The sequence below is a fragment of the Medicago sativa genome, chromosome 8 (genome assembly GCF_051527215.1).
Source record: "Medicago sativa cultivar Bolivia chromosome 8, Bolivia_mono, whole genome shotgun sequence".
NCBI classification, from domain to species: domain Eukaryota; kingdom Viridiplantae; phylum Streptophyta; class Magnoliopsida; order Fabales; family Fabaceae; genus Medicago; species Medicago sativa.
In genome coordinates, this window is record NC_140756.1 from 16,658,300 (window position 1) to 16,674,469 (window position 16,170).

Genomic DNA, 16,170 nt, shown 5'->3' on the forward strand with positions numbered 1-16,170 from the left:
AGTCTAAGTTGTTCGACACATGTTTTACTAGTGTCATAAGAGTGTCCTAGCTAGAGGTGTCCGTACTTTATTGCTCTCGACAATTACGTGTGGAAGATATCAAATTTAAAAATGTACGGATTAATTATATTATATTATATACTTGAAAAGTGATCAATCAACTATAATTATGGACCGTGGTATTTGCTGATTAGCAACACAGGTAGCAGCAGAAAGTTTCCCATTTTTTGTTTTTGTTCAGCTAAAGCCAAAAGTAGACACTATGATATGATCAACTTCTAAACTCTCACTTCTTTGGAGCATTACATTACATATTCATGTCAACAACATCTCAAAAACACCAACACAGTTTCTTAACTACATTCACTACTTTCTCTCTCTGTCTTTGTCTCAACAACATCTTATAAAGACCAACACAGCAATATTCATTACCACTCTCTCACTTCATCACTTTCACTCTCTTTCTCATTTTGTTGTAACAAAAACCGAAACACATTTCAAAACAAAACAAGCAATGACAAACTCATTTCCTCATAACTATGTTCCTGTTGGATTCAGATTCCGACCAACAGATGAAGAGCTTGTAAACCACTATCTCAAAAACAAGTTATTTGGTAATGATTCCACTGTCAACAATGTTATAGCTGAAGTTGATGTTTGCAAGTTCGAACCTTGGGACTTACCAGGTAAAAACACAAACAAACCCCCATCATTATTTTCTCATAAAAATGCAATCTTTTTTTAATGTTTTTGATACTTTTTCAGCTTGTTCAATCATAAAATCCGATGATCCCGAATGGTTTTTCTTTAGTCCTCGTGATTACAAATACGCAAATAGTAAAAGGTTTAACAGAAGGACACAGTGTGGATACTGGAAAGCCACTGGTCTTGACCGTAAGATTAAGGTTAGAGGTACTGAAAATGTTATTGGGACAAAGAAAACACTTGTGTACTATAATGGTTGTGCTCCTGGTGTTAATAGCAACTGGGTGATTCATGAATATCATTCTACCACCTTTGATGATAACCAGGTTTGTTTTGTTACAACAATGTTTACACTTTATGAGTATGGTATGAGTTTTTTCGGAAAAAATGTTGATTATCCTCCAAAATTTCGTAGAGGACTTTTGTTTTGTGTCGCTTGATGAAGAAAGCCGAGAAAAAAACTGAAGAGGAAACTGATAGAATGATATGTGATGAAGGGGAGCCAAGTAGACACATGAGTTCCGATCACGAAAATCATGAAACAGTTGAAGGAATTCCTGATGTAAGGATTTCATTCTTGATAAATGATACTAGAAATTTATGAAACATGCTTAGAACTTATACTTGTTTGTCAATTGTTTCAGGTAATAAGTGGTACCTCGCCAGAAAAGAATATGGAACCAATGTTTCAGGAACCTCATCAAGCCGAAAAGTACTTTCCTTTGTCAACATACCAGTCTTCAATCTCTGAAAATGAGATGGAAGCATCTTTATCGAACTCAGGGTTTTATGATTCCGAAAGTGGACACATCGATATGCAGAGTCCGTTCGAAACTATTGATGAGGAAAATCAGTTCATCAATTCAATGTTAAATGACGGATATTTTGTTAAGGATAATGATATGTATAGCGAACAAAGAAGACACACTTTTGCCAGCTTTCCTGTCCAGTCCGAGTCGTTGAGAATGATTTACTATGGAAGCAGTGACACAAATGCTGAATTAGTCTCTATGCCAGTAAATATTTCTGCTCAAAAGACCAAATGATATTAAAGTGTGTATCTCTTATTTTTGAACAAGTACTTGGATGAAATGAAATGTCTAAGTTGAGTTGGTTTTGGTGTTTTTCTTCTAAATTTTACAGTGTGGCAATGTTCTGGATACTTCAACGGCGCTTCTTGAACATCCTAGTTCAGGCGAATACTATGCATCATTTCGAGATGATTTCGGGGGATTTGAGGCATCATCTTGTGATTCAACTGCAGATAAACCTCTAGAGATGATCAATTGCAATGAAATTTCTAGTGCACCTTCCACTCTACGAAGAAACAATAACCAGTATCATCCAAGACCAACCACCACCATGTCAAAAAGATCTGCTTCAAGACGATCTCAAACATAGTAGAAGGTTTCAACAATGTAATGTCAAATGTTGAAGTAAGAAAACATAGCTGAACTAAGAATGAAGAAGCCTTTCTTGATCAAATGTTCATTTGAAGCAAATTTAATTTCAACATGTTAGGCCATGAAGTATTAGCTTAGTGGTAAGAGTTTGGTTTTATAACTAGTAGACATAGCTCAAATTCCTTTAGACACCGTTGTAAAATGATCATTAGAACCACTTTAATTAATAAGAATTTTCTGTGACATCATTATCTGTTGTGAGTACATGGTTAATTTTTTCCTTGGTTTTGTTCTCAGTGTACAGGGTGGTTTGTTATCAACATTGCATAATAATAGAATATTTTGGAAAGTTCTGAAACTTGAATATTTGAAAAGTGTGCATTGATCTGCCTTATTGGGGATTATCCGATTTTCATCCATTTATGTAGTACATCCAACTCCATGATATCTTTTCTACCACAATTATACAGCACTGGTTGTTAATTGACCAATATGGTTTCTGTCACTTGTACTTTGCTGATCTGCATGGAGTTCTTACTGCCCTCTTCAATTCAAAAGAAAGAAAATTGTTATTTTTTGAAAGTGAATTGGGTCTCTCTGCGCGCAAGTGCATCAAGTCGGATAAGGCATCACAATGAATGACAAAACTTTTTTAGATTTGAAATTAAGACCTCTAGGAGATTCCTTACCATCTCATTAAGTATTTTAGGATACAATAGAAAATACTTTTTAAAACTAAACTAATTGTAATTTTATTAAATTAAGTTGTTTTTTAAGAAGTTAAACTACTTCTCCGAAATTGGCATCGAAGATAATTGAACCTCGAGAAAGAGCACACTCCAAAGACCCAAGTCAGCACCACCAGACCAACCCAACCCAAGTGGGTTCTATTAAATTAAACCGTAAATTTAAACTTAACCGATCATCTAAACTAATCCAAATTAATTTTATTCATTTTGTTTTTTGTTTGATTCCACTATTGAAGTAGCCAAAATTGATTTTAGATTTGTAGAATTGATTTTAACATGTTTGGTTTCTCTAGAGTTGAATTGATTTTATCTCCATAATTGATTCACTTGAAGTTAAAAGTTTATTTTTTAAAGTGAAATATATTGTTCAAGTCACCTTTACTTTACCTTCAACTCAATTTTAAACAAAATCAATTCCACATAATCAATCAAGTCTAAATTAATTTTTTTCCCAACAGAACCAAACATACATTTATATGATCGTTTTAATTTATCTTGTGAAGCCAAATCAAATACGACTAGAAACTATGCTTTAATTAAACCTAAAACAAACTAGGAATTAAAGCCTAGTTTGTTTTAGGTTCAATCAACTCTCATTTTCTTAAGAATCCATTAACAAGGATTTAAAAACCTACAGCAAACCAACCTACAATCTCAAATATAAGTAAAGATTTTTTTTCTTCTATCTATTGATTAATTGATGTACTGATTTATATTATCAATCAAATACATCAATTATTTAATAAATCTGATAAATAGATATTAGATTATATTTGAGATCAGAGTGAAATACTGAAATTTCTAAACCATTTGATCGATACATATGAAAAAATATTTATTAAAAGAAACCAATGATATTTTTTGTTGACAAAAATCTTCACCCAATTGTACGGCCAAGACGTAAGGCAAATAGTTTATGTTGTCACAATATTTATTTTAATCAGTGCTAGTAGCAGCTGGGAAAAATATTGATTGAGTTTGACTATAAATTCGGGTAGAGAATGAATTAATTCAATCTTATAGACTAAGATGATGTGACTAACTACGTCAGTGGGGAGCATAACAAACCAACCACCAAAAGAAAGCAAATTTCAAACAGTCTAATCTGATAATGACATTAATATTTAGCTCTATCTTTCGGTACATGTTAATATTCTGCTTCTGATAGGAAGAGACCAGAGCAAATAATTGACATGGTGGGCCAAGGATGAATCCTAGCAATCAAAATTACTAGTAATTATAATCTGAGAGAGGTAGTATAACTCAAATGTTTGATCATGCTCTTTTTGATATTTCACATATTGGTGGAATTTTCGGATTATTGTTTGCTTTTATTTAAATTCTTTACTTTCATCATCTTATTTTCGGTTCTTTTCTCATGTTGCAAGATATATGCCCTGCCAGAGTAACTATGACGTAAGCTTCATTTGATGATATATTTAATTTCAGTTTCTTTTAAAAACTTTTATGAGAATTTTTCTAATATAATTGCTGGTAGTCTAGTTAAGATAACTATATATCATACTATTCCTACGTTTTTTTTATTGATATTTCAATATGCATTGAATTTTGATTGCAAACTTTTTACTTAAAATCTAATTAACCACAAAGTCAAAGTATTGACTATGTTTGGTTCTACTGCGAGAAAGATAGATTTTGAGTAAGTTTGTTATGGCAAAAATTGAGTTTGAGGTAAACTCATACATGTTACGATACTTTTATATAAAAGTGAGTTGAACAATAAATTAAAGCGTAAAATTCAATTATAAAATTTAAAACTACAATTTCTAACTTCAAATACTTTCAACGTAAAATCAACTATACACTTGACGAACCAAACATGTCAAAGTCATCAATTTAGTGTATACTTACTTCTACGGTGGTCAAAATTGATTTTTATAAAATTGATTTTGATTTTAGTTAAAAGTGATTTGAACGTAATTGATTTATGTTTGGATACATTATCCTTAAAGTGATTCTTATCAATTCATGTTGTTGGATAGTTTGGGTCAAAATTACTTTTAGATGTATAACATATGGAATCAATCTTAACTCCTTTAAATGTGTAACCAAACATACACTTCATCTAATAACCACCTAACCCACGTTAGCTTTCGCTACTTTTTCTTAAATGCATGTTCGGTATTACGATGGATTTGCCAAAATCTTGAAAGATTATTGTGATTTTTTGTCCTGTAAATACAACTAGATTGCCAACTGTTTTGGTGACGTCAAGAGGTTTAGATGCCAAATTGGTTGCTAGAGGCAAAACCCTAACCGAGAACCCATTTCGTTAAAAGACAATTTTAAGACTTCACAAAAAAATTATTTTCAAGTTTCTTTTTTAAAGATACCCATTGTCATCCCTACACAATGTCCAATCCATCAATTTCAACATTTGTCACTTAAGTTAGAACTTTTGAACTCTATCTATAATTGATTTCTTCTCCATAAAAATATAAAAGACAGATGAAGATGAAGTAATTTAAGCTACCCATTACACATCGAGTGATTATAAGTTAACATCACCACCATAGGTGGCAGACACTTCTTATACCACCACACTCAAATATGACACGCAGCTATGTTGCCCTCACCATTTCACCTAACACTCTTTAACATAAAGTGAAATTACTTAAATATCATTTTACATGAGATGTATAATGGAAGCAGGGGAAAATAGAGTGTCATCATAACATTGTTGTTACACATAATAGTATGCAGTAATTAATCATAAGTCATAACATAAATATAACGATAGTGACTCATAGATAGAGACTCGTAACAACGTGGTGCCCAAGTTTAGTACAGTTTTTTTTTTTTTTTTTGAAGAAAGTTTAGTACATGAATTTCGTGGAAAATGGGATGTGATGGTGTGGAAGATTCTTCTCATATAATTCTTACGCGGTAAATGCTTTATAATGAGCAAATCCACTTCATTAAGTATTATCCAAATATGCCTATACTTCGTAAATTCATACATTCTCTTGGTGACCAGTTTCACACAATATAATTAGCAAGACTGTAAGAGTCAAAATTAAGCATATATTATATATATCCTATAGTGCCTAAATTTGGCTCAAGTTTTATCCAATTTTTTTACATATGATCTAATTTTCAATATAGAATATTAATTGCTTTTTTTTTAATCGTATTTGAATAATCAAATTAATTAATACTATGTACGCAACTCTCATTTTATTATCTTCAAATTTGTATTTACATCAATACTTGATAATAAAATATACATTTATAAAATCAATATATTAAACTCCTAAAAAAAGTCAATATATTAAATACACTATATTTTTCCTTAATATCCACAAAAACAAATTTAATACTTCTAACCCTAATCATAAGCCATTTTTTTTAAAAGAAAAGTATCACTGATCCAAAAAGTCGTAATGCAATTTACTAAGTCAGTGTTTGGTTTGGCGTCCAACCAATTTTACTCTCGTTTGACAACTCTTCCACCGTGATAAAATAGAAGCGAGGAATAGTGGATTTAAGACAAACGTGTTTGTTGCCAATTTGCCGCAAAAACAAATTACAAGCTATAAATACATTTATTATTTTTCTTCTAATATATATCCTTAATTAATAATATTGTAATTTTTCATAAGAGATGAGAAGTAAATATTGAACACACACACATATGTATGTATGTATGTATGTATGTACTTGAAAAGTGTTCAATCAACTATAAAAAGGAACTGAGACAATAGGTGATCAGCAACACAGGTAGTACTACTAGACAGTTTCCTTCCTATATTTTGTTTTTGTTCAGCTAAAGCCAAAACTAGCCTATGATATTATGATCAACCTCAAAACTCTCACACACACTATTTTCAGCATTACAAATTCATGCTTTAGCTTCTCAACTCTGAACAATCACCACTTTCTCTTCATATCTCTCTCTCTCTAAAGTCTAAACCAAAACAAATTTCAAAACAAAACAAGACAAAAAACAGCAACAGTCAATGACAACCTTATTTCCTCCGACTCTTGACCATGTTCCTGTTGGATTCAGATTCCGACCAACAGATGAAGAACTTGTAAGCCACTATCTCAAAAACAAGTTACTTGATAACGATTCCATTGTCGACAATGTTATAGCTGAAGTTGATGTATGCAAGTATGAACCTTGGGAGTTACCAGGTAGAAAAAAAAAAAAAAAAACCCCATCATTATTTTCTCATAAAAATTCAACCTTTTTAATGTTTTTCATCTTTTTCAGCTTGTTCCGTGGTAAAATCAGATGATCCAGAATGGTTTTTCTTGTGTCCTATTGATTATAAGTATGCAAAGAGTAAGAGGTTTAAAAGGACAACTAATAATGGTTTTTGGAAAGCTACCGGAAAGGATCGAAAGATTAAGGTTAGGGGTAGCAATAATATTATTGGGATTAAGAAGACTCTTGTTTACTATAGTGGTCGTGTTCCTGGTGTTAAAAGCAGCTGGGTGATTCATGAATATCATGATACCACCTTTGAAGATGACAAGGTTTGTTTTGTTACAACAAAGGTTTTATTTGAGTTATTATTTATTTATTTATTTAAATGAATATCATGAAAATTTTTAACTTTTAATGTTTTATTAGTTTGTATCAGAATTATTATTTGTTTATTTAAATGAGTATGACAAAACATGAGTTTATTCATGATTTAATATTTTCCTATCTGATTGGCTGTTCTGAAATTTGATGTTTATTGGATTCATTGTTTGAAAACACAAATCACAAACAATGGAACACGATCTTTTATTTACAAAGACTGTTTTTGAGATAAAGTTTTTGTTGAAACGTTATTTTGTTGTAAGTTAATCTTTTTCAGTTTTTGAATGTTAGCAGGACTGTTCAAGAAAAAAGTTTATGATTTTGAAGCATTGGTTTGTTTTGTCTTGGTATTAATTTGTATAAATGCTGATTATCATCCGAAATTTTGTAGCGGACTTTTGTTTTATGTCGCTTGATGAAGAAAGCTGAGAAAAAAGCTGAAAAGGAAGCTGAAACAGATATTTGTGATGAAGGGGAGCCAAGTAGACACATGAGTTCCGACCACGAAAATCAAGAAACTTTTGAAGGAATTCCTGATGTAAGGAGTTCATCCTTGATAAATGATAATAGAAATTTCGAGAACAATGTTTTGGCTTTAAACCTTTCTACATGAAACATGCTGAGAACTTGTATTTGTTTTTATAGGTGAGTGATGATACTTCGCCAGAAATAAATATGGAATCAATATTTCAGGCGGCAGAAAAATACCTCCCTTCAATCTCTGAAAATGAGCAGGAAGTATCCATCCCAAACTCGCCACTTCACGATGCCTATTTTAGAAATGACAACATCATTGTTCATAGTCCATTTGAAACTATTGAAGAGGAAGATAAGTTCATCAATTCGATGATTATTGACGGGGATTTGGACAACAGTCATGTCCAGACCGAGTCGTTGAAAATGGTCTACTATGGAAGCAGTGACACAGATGCTGAAGTAGTCTCTACGCCGGTAAATATATATTGTTCAAAGACCAAATGATATTAAAGTGTGTGTCTCTTATTAGTGAACCATCCAATGCGGTGACATGAGTTTTACCACATTTTAGCAATGCGTGGTGATTTTATTTTATAGATTGTGAAAAAGTACTTGGATGAAATGAAATGTCTAGGTTGAGTTAGTTTTGATGTTTTTCTTTAATAGAGTCGGAAGTACTCTTTTCTTTATACTGTGATGTGGCTGTTATTCTCTTCCTTTTGAAATGCTAATAGAATGAACTTTCATAATGTTTATTTTCTTTTACAATTTTACAGTGTGGCGATATTCTTCATACTTCAACGGCATTTCTTGAACATCCTAGTTCAGGCGAATACCATGCATCAAAATTGTCGAAATCAACGCATGGTAATGTTCATGAAAGCACCTGTTTTCTATCTTTTAACAATGGTGAAATTGAAGACAACAACGAGAGTACCTTTCGAGATGATTTTGGGGGATTAGAGGCATCCTCTTGTGATTCAACTGCAGATATACCTTTGGAGACGATCAATTGTATTGAAATTTCTAGTTCACCTTCCACTATAAGAAAACGCAAAAACCAGTATCATCCAAGACCAGCCATCTTCATGTCGAAAAGAGCTGCTTTAAGAGGATCTTGAAGTAAAAAAACCAAGCAACTGAACTAATAATGAAGAAGCCTATCTTGATCAAATGATTCATTTGAAGCAAGTTTAATTCTAACATATTAGGCCATGAAGTGTTAGCTTAGTGGTAAGAATTTGATTTTGTAACCTCAAGAGACATAGTTCTAATTCCTTACGAACAGTTGTAAAATGGTCATTAGAACCACTTTAATTAATGATAATTTCCTTATTCCTCAATTTTAGTTTTTGAACATACCAACGATAGTTACATGCTTAATACGGCATATTGTGAACTTCTGATAAGGAATTCTTTATTGTAAGATCAGAAAATTAGTTTAATAGCTTATTGTAATATTGAGACACTGCATAGAGAATGTGACTAAATTTTTCTTCGAAGATTGTTGTCACCATATTAGTTTATTAGCCTATAAAAGATATAAAGTAGTAGCCAAATTTGTCTTTCTATATCACTACTTCAGTTTTCTGTAAAGACAATTGTGATGACATTTAAATGTTTGAGGGATTAATTTGGCGATCAATTTAGGGTCTTAAAGTTTGCACAATGTGAATATTGAAGGTAAATAAATTTATTTTGTTTGATGAATTTAGAATGTCTCTTTCAAGACGAACTTTGTTTCATTGTAAGTTGCATCATTGTAAGGTCATGTGATTTCTATCTAGTGTATCTCATCATCATGATGAAATTCTTGACACAGAAAAAGTCCAGAAGCAGTGTTATTGGTTTTGAAGAAGGGGAAGATGAAAAAGTTTCCTTGGTGCCAGAGTAGTGATTCTTGTAATCTTTATAAAGTATTCTGTCAGAAAGTGTTTTTCAGCATGAATTGCATTAAAGAAAGAGTATATGATTATCTGTGACATCATTATCTGCTGTGAGTATATGATTAATTTTTTGCTTGATTTTGTTCTAACTGTACAGGGTCATTTGTTATCAACATTGTATATTCCGAAGCATGAATATTTGAAAAGTGTGCTTTGATCTGCCTTAGTTCTGGCTTAGATTTCACACTTGTTCTACTGCTCGCGCGTCCTCTGGTATCAGATCTTCGTTTTGTGCTTGTATTTGTTTTAATTTTGCGGATATATCAGCAATTGCTGCCATCGGCTCTCCGAAACAGAATGATGAGCACTTCTAGGGTGTCCTCTGGTTGGACTCTCACCGATGAAGCAAAAGATCGTGGTGCGCCAACTGAGGAAGAAGACATACTACAATCAAGTACTCAAAAGATTGATGATATTGATAGTGGCAACACTAAATGATCCTAAAAGAGTTTCTTACAAAGAGAAACTCGAACAATTTTTGTTCACGATCTCAACCAAAACAAAAAATCCAATGAAGAAAAGACACCGGATGATAATTGGACTAATGTAACACCCCATGAAATTGAAATGATCTTCTGGAGAAGTATTCCCTTCATCCATGTGTCTTGTGTACTTGAAATATAATGCAAAAATTTATATTTCAATAAAATACAATGCATAGCAAAATGAACCAATGCCCTCTGTTGAACATAAATGGCACTGAAGCATAATCCTCTATCTCTCCACACACAATACATATCAAATGAGATGTGCAGTAACCAATACTCATTCAGTGTAGGATTGAGTGTTAACGATTTTGTTTTTTGATTCTATTGAACAATCCGACATAATGGACACACCTTGTCCGTTTAATTAGAGGAAAAGGAAAAAGACGATTTTAAACATTTGTTGTCCGGAGAGGATGAGAGCAAATTCCTCTTGAACCAATATTAGCCCACCTTCAAAAATGAAATTTTGAAGGAGAGAAAATATTTGTTTGAAATTTAGACTTATATATGTTTTTATATAATACGATTGAGTATTGCAAAGGTGACAAAACTAAATTTACACACTCCCTAAAAAAAAAGTAAACTTGCATATTATCTTCATTAAAGTATAGCTATAACGTGCGCACACAAAGGAATAAAATGGAAGTTTTAATCACGGTTGAGAACATCCCTTAAAAAAAAGAAGATATTTATACAACTATTTGATGACAACCAAGGATCTTAGATTTGGTAGGATCAGATTTCTTTAGTGAAATGTATATTTTAAAAAACTTGTATACTATCGATGAAACATATTTGACAACTTCCATCAATCCATGATTTTGATTGATTGAGTCATAAGTGAAGAATCGGGGTTAGAATTTTAATAATAATGAGAATAAAGAGGCATATGTTTAGAAGATGAATAATCCTATCCCTTAAGAAGATTAATCTAGAGATAACCTAGTGAGTCCATTCCTTCCTTTTTTTTTTTTTGAAGGGAGAAGAGTCCATTCCTTCCTAGTTCCTTTGGTATATAAAAAGAAAATCCCATTCAGTTATTATATTCCAACGAACTCAATAATTTCCCAAACAAGTCTTCTCCTTCCCAATTCTTTTTTCTCTTCTCCTTAACATCATCATCAAGAAAATGAGGAGGAGGGAAGAGGAGGGCGGGAAGAAGAAAACAATGCCTCTGAGGGAGGTAGGGGGTGCTCAAACTTAAGCCCAGACAGGCGAAGCTAAGAACCACACTGACCCACATGACCCTCAGATGAACCACACTTAGTTGCAGCGCGGTTCCATCCTCATTGACCGTTCATACAAACCCTGAAAGTTTTCAACGAGGCCCTTATCTATGAAAGGCCAACGATGGAAAACCATGGTTGTAGAAGGAAGAAGAGGAAGAGAGGGTGGGAGAGGATGGTGTGAGAAATGGTGGGGTTTGGAAGGCTATTTATAGGGAGGGGTGGGTCAAAAACGGTTGGGAGGCCATAAATGCAGTCAAAAAACGTGGTAAAACACGTTTTTTTGACTTGACCACCGACAAAAACGTGTGGTGCAGACCACCGGCCATGACTGATGCATTCCGGAGTATAAAATCCGGAATGCACGTCTATTTTTCGGAATATATTTTCTGGATTAATGCGATAATGGTGAACGAGGGAAAAGTTGGCACTTCTTGTAGGGCTAAGGACATTCCGGAATGTAAAATCCGGAACGCTTCAACATTGGATTCTTTTGAAAGAGAGCTTGGATTCTTTTGAAAGAGAGTCATTAATGTGGGTTTGGACGGTTACAACCACTAACACGTTTTCATTGACTGTATTAATGACCTAGGACTTGTTTTAGGCTATAAATAGGATTTCATCTTCAACAAATACCTTCATTCTTCACTTCACCTCTTTTCTTCCATTTTCTTCAAATGTTTCTAGTTTTTTAGGGGTGTCGGTGGTGTCATGGTCATTGTTGACCATTCATATGAACCCTGCAATTGCATTGCAGCTTGTGTGGGGTTCATATAACGGTCAACAGAGACCCTTGACATCAAAGAAAGACACAAAAAAGCACACAACATCTGGTTCGGATTTTATATTCCGGAAATTACTAACAATCTTGTCCGGATTATATAATCCGGACCAAGGGTATTTTTGAAAAATTTGCAGGGCGCGCGAGAAGGCAGCATGGTGGGAAAAGTAAATCTCAAAAAGTTATCATGAGAAGTGTCTTTGGAATCAAGAGCAAGAATATATAGGATATTTTTTTGTTTTGTAGATGAGGTAATTTACTAATATTCTCGATGTTCACATTGGTGCATGTTTTGGATGGTTGCTTGTTATTATTTGGATGCACTAGTATCGTGTTATTTTCAAGCTAGATTCAAATTTGTGGTAGATTTTTTTTTATGATGGATTGTAATTGCATTATTGAATTTGGTGCTCTGACATAGGGACACAAATGCTTTATAATTACATGTAAAATAAATTACTTTCAAACAAAAAATATGAATTAATATGGAGTACATATTGGATTTGAGAGTAATATGCCCAAGACCAAGAGCATGATTGGAGAAGTTTTTAAAATTCCAGGATGTGACTTGGGTGCACCATTTGGGTTCACTACTCTACTTACATAGGGTGTGCAAGTTCTGTTTCCTATAGCATGGTTGGTGTAGTTTTTAAAATTCTGAAAATTTGCTCTCTCATGGTAAGAGACTTGATATGGTCCCTTCAAAAAATAAAAAAACTTGATATCGTCATCCACGGATACAGATCCCCTTTTGTCTTTGATTTTGAGCACTATTTGGAGGAAAAAAATTGGCCCTTGAATCTTTTAAATTTCAAGATGTACTTCCTCGTCTCAATTTACAAGCAATTTTTTATTTATTTTATTTTTTAAATTATAAGCAAAAAAGACTAATTTTTATCGTATTTAATTATGTTATTTTAAAAAAATCATCTTTTTCAAAGAGAATGACCCTTTGCTAACTCTTCCTTTTATCTTCTCTATAACTAATAACCAATGAAAATTGTTTTTACATCTTTCTATGAAACTTATTTCAATGATAACACAAGAAACCAAACTACAAGTTACTATGTTTTAGTTTTCTTAATAAATGTGAAATGATTTTTTTTAATAATATTTATATAAAAATTAAACACATTAAATACAGTAGGTGTGTATAGATAGGCAAAGAGGGAGTATCAATGAAACCTCTCAAATGCGGTCATAAAAAAAAAAAAAAAAACAAAACCTATCAAAAAATGTTTTTACCAATAAAATATTAACACTCTGCGCCAGTATCATAGCCTAGTATTGTACCCAAAAAAAAGAATGGAAAATATAAAACCTAATACTGTGACATCATTCACGCTCTAAACTTCAACTTCAATCAAACAATGGAGACCTCAACTTCAATGCCTATAGGTTATAGATTTAGACCAACAGATCAAGAACTTGTGAGTCACTACCTAAATCACAAGTTGCTTGGTAATGATTCTATTGTCAACAACATAATACCTCATGTTCAACTTTTAAACTATGCACCATGGGATTTACCGGGTAAGATAAATATTCTACCTCCTCAATGCAAAAAATAAAAATAAAAAAATACATGTTTTCCTACTTTAATGGGGTTATATTAAATGGTGGATTATTTATTTTTTTAATTTTTTTTATTATCGTATTATTAGCATTGTCCAAGGTGAAATCGGATGACAAAGAATGGTTTTTCTTCACTTGCCTTGAACTCATGAAGTTCAACAAAACAAACCAAGGTTTTTTTTTTTTTGAAACGGCATAATATTATAACCGACGAGCCCGTGCGAGAAGCACTAACAAGCTGCGGTGGAGAATAAAATACAATAAGGGGAAATCGGTTGCCATACAATCACCAGGCTCGAACAAAAACCCCTTTAAAAACCACCGAAATGCAAAAGAAACAGCCCAAAGAGTAATGATGCAAGAATATACATTTGGCGGAGCACATGCATACCCTTGCGTCAACACCCAAAAGGCCGGTCTAGCAAAAACCAAAACTGAAAGGTACAGGCGAACCAGGCCTCAAAAAAGAAAACCAGCCAGCCCACAGCTGCGCAGATACCACCTGCACCCGCTGCACAGCCAACAGAACAGCAGCATGGACATAACACCAGCCGGAACCAGCACGCACAGCAGCTAACAGAGAAAGCACCAAGACAGCAAAACCTTTCCTATAACCTTTCATATAACCCCAAAGGAGCCGTGACACCTAAACCTGCCAAACCACAGCCAAAACAACAAATGCCAACACCTTCACTTCCGTTTAATGCACTCTCTCAGATTCCAACACCACTCATAGAAGAGGCAAGAGGCTATCTTCAATCTACTCAAAGACCAACACCAAGACACCGCCTTAATGTCTTCAACCACCTCGTCAAAATTCTTGAAATGATATTTGAAAATCCTCGCATTTCTTTCCTTCCAAATCATCCAAATAGATGCGTGCCAAATCAACAAAAACGCTTTCCGGAGCTTCCGAGAGTTCACCTCACCATTCCAACAAGCAAAATGAGAAAGCAAATTTTGAGGAGTGATAAAATTGATATCTAACCAATTTAGCACCTTACGCCAAATTAACAACGTCACCTCACAATGCAAAAAGAGATGAGACGTTGTCTCCTCCATATCACCACAAAGCACACAAAGACAAGGTTCCCCGGGGGCCAAAACTCTCTGGTGTCTAAGATTATCCCTTGTTGGGATACGGTCCATCAAAGCCATCCAAGAAAAAGCCACAACTTTGGACGGAGCCGGACTCTTCCAAAGAATGGTAAACACCTCCTCCTCTAGAGCGCTTAACCCTTGTTGATGGTGAACACCCCCCTCCAACACCATATAAGAGGAGTGCACCGTGTATATACCGCCCTCCTCCGGCAACCAAACCCATCTATCCTCCTCTCTACCCAAAATGACTTCTCCAATGAGAGCTAGTAAGTTACCAATGAGATTACTCTCCCAAAGGAAAGGATGCCTTCTCCAAGTAAGGTTCCAAACCACCTCACCATCAACAAAATTCCACAAATCTCCAACTTTTGCCTCTTTATGTGCCGAGATGGAAAAGATCTGGGGAAAGAGAAGAGCTAGAGATTGCTCACCTATCCACTTATCTTTCCAAAAACTAGTACCCCTTCCATTATATACCTTGCGCACCACATTATTGGAGAACCAATTCGCCCCCAAACCAACTTCCAAAGTCTTCAACTCCTTCCACCACCCCGAAGCAAACCGCGGCCATCTTACCCCTTCCTCGGAATAAAACAATGAATTATTATCCCCATATTTCTCTCTCAACACCACTTTCCAAAGGGGAAGGTCGTCTTAGAGCATACGCCACTTCCACTTTGCCATTAAGCTCAAATTTACCAACTTTACATCTCTCACCCCTAAGCCTCTCTTACTCTTAGGTTGACAAATCCTCATCCACTTCACCTAACAAATTTTCCTACCTCCACCCACCCCTCCCCAAAGAAAGTCTCTTTGGATACGGATCACCTTCTTCACCACTTTAACCGGTATTTTCATAAAGGATAAGTAGAATATAGGAATAGCATTCAATACAGAATTAAGGAGAGTGATTCTACCTCCAAGACTCACATATTTGGAACCCCAAGAATTAAGCCTATTCCGAAGTTGCTCCAACATAGGTTCCCAAGTGGACAACTTCTTAGAGTTAGCTCCCACCGGTAGCCCCAAGTAAGTAAAGGGAACACTACCTTCTCTACAATGCAAGAATCTACATGCCGCCTCCATAAATTGCCGCGAGACATTCACTCCGATTAGGGAGCTCTTGTGATAATTCACCTTCAAACCGGACGCCATTTCAAATCC

The 16,170-nt window shown here is 34.2% G+C and overlaps 2 protein-coding genes across 2 annotated transcripts in view; both read left to right on the forward strand.

Annotated features, from left to right (window-relative positions):
- Window positions 1–403: 403 nt before the first annotated feature.
- Window positions 404–9,232, forward strand: LOC146897388 (uncharacterized). The gene is made up of 8 exons (XM_085733200.1): window positions 404–686; window positions 766–1,031; window positions 1,121–1,218; window positions 6,837–7,015; window positions 7,095–7,360; window positions 7,804–7,950; window positions 8,058–8,363; window positions 8,666–9,232. Exons 1-8 carry the CDS (start codon window positions 515–517, stop codon window positions 9,008–9,010), a joined length of 1,779 nt encoding a protein of 592 aa, XP_085589326.1. The 5' UTR covers window positions 404–514; the 3' UTR covers window positions 9,011–9,232.
- A 4,468-nt stretch (window positions 9,233–13,700) lies between these two features.
- The window catches only part of LOC146897389 (protein NTM1-like 9), a 42,881-nt gene continuing 40,411 nt past the window's right edge, over window positions 13,701–16,170 (forward strand). The window contains exons 1-2 of the mRNA XM_085735361.1: window positions 13,701–13,863; window positions 13,995–14,069. Of these exons, the coding sequence (XP_085591487.1) occupies window positions 13,701–13,863; window positions 13,995–14,069 (238 nt within the window). The remainder of the gene's footprint in view (window positions 13,864–13,994; window positions 14,070–16,170) is intronic.

Bases quoted from the DNA above. Each gene is read 5' to 3' on its own strand.
- LOC146897388 (XM_085733200.1), top strand. From the start codon at position 515: ATGACAAACTCATTTCCTCATAACTATGTTCCTGTTGGATTCAGATTC. The intron at 7,951-8,057 runs GTAAGGAGTTCA...TTGTTTTTATAG, and splicing joins CTTTTGAAGGAATTCCTGAT to GTGAGTGATGATACTTCGCC. The intron at 8,364-8,665 runs GTAAATATATAT...ACAATTTTACAG, and splicing joins CTGAAGTAGTCTCTACGCCG to TGTGGCGATATTCTTCATAC.